The sequence below is a fragment of the Coffea arabica genome, chromosome 4e, assembly GCF_036785885.1.
Source record: "Coffea arabica cultivar ET-39 chromosome 4e, Coffea Arabica ET-39 HiFi, whole genome shotgun sequence".
Taxonomy (NCBI): Eukaryota; Viridiplantae; Streptophyta; class Magnoliopsida; order Gentianales; family Rubiaceae; genus Coffea; species Coffea arabica.
Genome location: NC_092317.1, coordinates 21,506,189 through 21,511,270, shown reverse-complemented (window position 1 = coordinate 21,511,270; position 5,082 = coordinate 21,506,189). Strand labels below are relative to the sequence as shown.

The window sequence follows — 5,082 nt, the reverse complement described above, 5'->3', positions numbered from 1 at the left end:
TGAATAAGCATCTATTGTATACCCATATTTGCTTACCGTATTAGTTGCTATACGTGGGCACTAGGCCAGTGAGTGATAATGGAGACTAGACAAAGACGTGCTCGGGGCCGTGGGCGAGAATCCAAGCCAGTCCAAGATCAAGGAGAGAAACAAGGTTCTGTAGCAAACTAGAACCAGGGACCCCGAGGTGAAGGAGGGGATCAAGTAGCTACGGCTATCAATCGAATGACTGATTTACTGACTCGCTTGGTTGACCAGCAGGACCAAGTACCTGATAACCAACAAAGGGACCCTGAGGTAGGTGAGGATAGGGCTCTGGAGAGGTTTCAAAAGTTTGCTCCTCCAAAATTTCTCGGAGGACCTGAACCTGAAGTTGCCGAGAATTGGTTCGAGCGAATGGAGGATATGTGAGAACCCGTAATTTGCATTTTCTAGGTTTTCGCATTTTTCATGGCTTGTTTTCTGCACTTTCTGTATCCGGAAAATTTTCTAGATAAATTTTATGAGCAATTATAGTTTTTAGATAATTTTTCTAGTATTGGAGAGTTTTTAGAAAATTAAGAATATATATTGGACGTGGGACCCGCTAGTGCGAAAAGTTCGGAAAAATTCGGCCAATAAGGTTAAGTTTCGGATACTGTGTAAAATTTATCGGGTGTTAAGAGATAAGTAGAGAGTGAGATTGATTGATGTGAGAGGAAAAAGAAAGATAAGATTGCATTAATGTAGGTGACAAGTGTCACCACTACATTGGTTTTGACTTAAGAGTTACTATTCACTATTTTGACTTTTGACCAAAAATTGGTTAAATATCTCAAAAATGCACAAAAAATTACCATTTCTTACCTCTTGTTGGCCGAACCTCTTGTGCAAGGAAGGAAGAAGAAACTCTTCAAGTTCTAGCTACTACTTGGTGCAAATCACCCAAAAACATTTGCTTACATCCATTTCTACTCCATAAAAATCTTTCTAGTTGGTGATAGAGGTTGTTTGGTGAAGTTTTCTTGAAGAGCTAGGGTGGTCTACAACTCCTCTTCTCTTATTTCTTAGGTAAGTGATGATTAAACATTCTACTACACTTATTGATGCTTATATGGTGCTTAATGGGACCTAAAGTGATGGATTATGTGACTTGTTTCTTGATTTGAAGTGTTTTGGTGGAATTTTCAATTTTATGATGAATTTTCTGGTTTCATATGATCTTGATGGTGTGGTTGTTTTTTATGGTTGGTAATAAGGGGCTTTAGCTCTAGTAGGTGCATATGATAGGAAATTGCAATCAATTTTGAATTTGGAAGAATTTCTGGAAAATTAGGGTTCTTGGTTGAACATTTTGTCCGAAATTTTAGGTCATAGATAGAGGCCTAATTGGACTTTGCTCAAAACATGAAAGTTGTAGGTATTGATGAGTTTGAAGTGCCTACAAAATTTTAGGGCATTTGGAGTAGTGTAGAGTGAGTTATACCATTTTTACTGTTGCTGTTCTGGGTGAACAGAATGTACGAACTGCGATAGTAATTGTCTATTTTGACTGGCATTGGTTTGGATTTTGAAGTTGGTGTCTTCTGATGAAATGTATCTGGATGTCTTAGCTAGCTTATGACTTTGGAATTTCGGCATTTGGACTTGTACAGACTGAGTTGTGTTCATTACAGTTTTGTGTGTTTTGCAAACCTGTTTTGGTAATTCTGGTTTAGTATTTGGCACATTTGACCTAGTTGTGCTAGGATTTGGACTGAGAGGCCTTCTACATTGTTGTAGCCCTGTCTTTTAGCTTCGAGATGGTGGGTCTTACGCCCTCATCCGATAAGCGTAGCGCATTTTGTGCCATTACCGCATACGGAGGCCAAACCTGTTTTTGTTGATTGATCAAATGAGTTATATTTTCTGATTTTCTGGTTTGCTATTATGCTTATATATGTATATGAAACCCTATTGGGGTTGTGATTGGCATGGCTTTATGATTCGTTATCGAGTCTCATTGTACTTGTTTGCATGTTTTAAGGCTTACTCTTATTCCGGTCATTTCCTAGCTAACTTTTGTACTTGTATTGCTTTGAGCCTAATGAACGGCTTTTGGGAAATGAGATGACTTTTGTGTGAGGTTTTGGGACTGATTTGAGGAAATCATGAAGCCTTAATGGCTGGAAAAGTAAGAAATTTGAGGGAAATGCTGTCCGATTTTCTAGGCCGTTTGGTTCTTTAAGTTGGATTTGCCTTTTGATGGAAATGAAGGGCTTTTGGGTTGTTGACCCTAGGTCTTCATGTTATCTTTTGTTTCCAAGAAAATCATGTTTTTGCACCCTTGCATTAGTATTTTTGGGCAAGGCGTACGACGTGTAGTCGAGCCTCACTTGTGCATTCCGTTTACTCGATTTTGGATATGAAACCTTCAATTGGTTTATTTTGATTATTTTAGGGTTTCTTGGCGATTAAGGCCAATCTGAAGTAAAAACTTTTGAAGTTGAGCCGGTGAGTGTACCACTCCCCTCCATTGCTATTTAACTTGATTTCTGCTCTGCAATCTGTTTATTTGTTCGAGACGAGGGTGTACTTTATCACACTCGTTCTCTAGTCTGTTCATATGCCAATTTACTATGCAAAATTTGAATCTGTTATCTGTGTCTGCATCTGTTCGGATTTCTATGACCTATGAGCTCAATCCTGTGGCTAAGTTATTCGAGTCGGGCCGGCAAGGGCCTGGACGATTAGATAACGAACCACGGTAGTCTGTTCGGGGATTTTGGGTATTGAGACCCTTGATTCCGGGTATACTCGAGTATTACCATTTTGTTCGTTTGAGGTGAGCGGGCCCGGTAAAGCGGTGTTTGGTGGACGGAATTCGGTGATAAGAGGGGTCTACGGACGCATTGGTTCTATATACGTTGACGGAGAGTCAACCGGTTTGGATCAAGTATTGCGCTGGAAATTTGGCTCCTGAGAGCCACCCGTATCCTTCTGATTTGAATCATTGGTTCCTTTGCTTTACATCTGACATGTGTATCTGATTTGTTAAATATGAAATGCCATGATTTTAATGCTATCTGTTTGGTACCTCATTGAGCGCAAGCTCACCCCTTTCCGTTCCTTTTGTTTTCCTTACAGGAAAATAAATCCTTTTGGTCTGGATTTGACAAATGGCTGCCAAATTGAGCTAGTTGAACATATCTTTTGTATAGCTCATGTATTAAAACCCTAAGTGTACTTTTGGGGCGTTTTCTCTTTTGATTTGGCAAACCGTGTGTATATATTAACTTTTGAAAACTTTTGTATGTCATTTTGATTTGTAAACGCTAAAGTTCAGATGTGAATGTTGTTGGCTATTTCGGTTGGGTTCTGACGGGTCGGTCACTATTCATGGCCGACTTCGGATTTCATTTTTTTAAAATTTTGGGTTATTTTACCATTTTGACTCGTTTACGCTCGTTCGTAAGTTCTGGATCGCTATAGATAGTTCTAGTCTGCATCGTGAGTCCTGGCGAGAGCTGGGCAGGCAGTCCGCTCACCCCTTTGGTTCGCCTTAGGGGAAAGTGGGGCTGTTACAGGATATATTCGCTGCGTTACATTATACTGAAGAGAGGCAAGTTATCTTCGCTGTTTTCTAGTTAGAAGGTGCGGCCCGTTCCTGGTGGAACGTAATAAGGGCCAAGTGGGAAAGAGAGCAAACCCCACGTACTTGGTTAAACTTCACTAGGGAATTCAATGAGAAGTTCCTTCCACCCTTAATCCAGGAAAAAAGGGAGGACGAGTTTATCAAGCTGCGTCAAGGTACTTCAAGTGTAGCAGAATATGAGACTCAGTTCACTCGACTCTCCAAGTTTGCTCTAGAATTGGTGGTTAGTGAACAAAAACGCATAAGGCGGTTTATACAAGGCTTGAATGTGAAAATTCAAAAGGATCTTGCCGCTGCCCAAATCGATACCTTTAAAGATGCGCTTGACAAAGCTCAACGAGTGGAGCAGGCTCGACTTCAAGTTCGGACCTTTCATGCCAAGAAACGAGATGCATCTAGTGGTACTTCTGGACGAGGTGATCAGAATGTACCATCTTCTAAGTTTGGAAGAGGTGCATGTGGAGTCCGAATTGGTGGGACACAAAAAGGAGGAGCTCCATCTAGAGGGGCTCCAAGTGGAAAAGGACAAGGGCAACCTAGGACCATCTCCCAGGGAGTTCCTACACCAACTCTTTGTACGAGCTGTGGATATTGTGGTAAGAGAAACCACATCGAGGACGCTTGTTGGCAAAAGTTGAAGAAGTGCCTCCGTTGTGGTAGTTCCGAACATCAGTTTGCCGGATGTCCTGTTAAGAACCGTGAGGGAAACGGGGTTACCCAGTCGGAGAAGTCAAACCCTAAACAACCAACTGCTAGTGGGAGTAGACCAAAATCCTCGGCTAGGGTTTTTGCCTTGGACTATCAGCGAGCCCCTGAGTTCTCTGAAGTGGTAGAAGGTACGATCCCTGTATTCCACCGCTTAGCTAAGCTTTTAATTGACCCTGGGGCAACCCATTCTTTTGTGAATCCTGCCTTTATGTGTGGTATTGCTGTGATCCCTGTTAAATTGCCATATGACTTAGAAGTTAAAACACCTGTTGGGGATCAAAGCTTAATTACCAATATGGTTTACAAAAATTGCGAGATTTGGGTAGGAGAACGGAAGTTGGTGGGAGACTTGATAAGTTTAAATCTTAAGGGGTACGATGTGATTTTAGGCATGGATTTGCTGGCCCGTTATAACGCCCAATTGAACTGTAAAACTAAGGTGGTGGAATTCTCGATACCCGGAGAAGCAACTTTAAGGTTGGATGTGAATGGTAGGTTAGCCTCGTCTGCACTTGTTTAGGAAATTCGAGCTAGAAAGCTATTGAGTAAAGGGGCGCAGGGCTACTTAGCCTTCTTAATTAATACTCCTGGAGATAAGGTAAAACTGGAGGATGTATTAGTAGTAAATGAATTTCCTGATGTCTTTCCTGATGAGTTGAAATCGATGCCACTAGAGAGGGAAATAGAATTTAAGATCGATTTGGTACTGGAACTGCTCCCATTGCAAAAACACCATACCGAATGGCTCCCGCCGAACTTAA

At 41.4% G+C, this 5,082-nt stretch overlaps 1 protein-coding gene across 1 annotated transcript; it reads left to right on the top strand.

The window, feature by feature from the left end:
- Window positions 1-225: 225 nt before the first annotated feature.
- LOC140005531 (uncharacterized) lies at window positions 226-4,841 on the top strand. The gene is made up of 2 exons (XM_072046539.1): window positions 226-297; window positions 3,732-4,841. Exons 1-2 carry the CDS (start codon window positions 226-228, stop codon window positions 4,839-4,841), a joined length of 1,182 nt encoding a protein of 393 aa, XP_071902640.1.
- Window positions 4,842-5,082: the final 241 nt, after the last annotated feature.

What these genes read in the sequence shown, in the direction of transcription:
- LOC140005531 (XM_072046539.1), top strand. Translation starts at nt 226, where the DNA reads ATGACTGATTTACTGACTCGCTTGGTTGACCAGCAGGACCAAGTACCT. An exon ending in ACCAACAAAGGGACCCTGAG is followed by an intron (nt 298 to 3,731) that starts GTAGGTGAGGAT and finishes CCCTTAATCCAG; the next exon opens with GAAAAAAGGGAGGACGAGTT.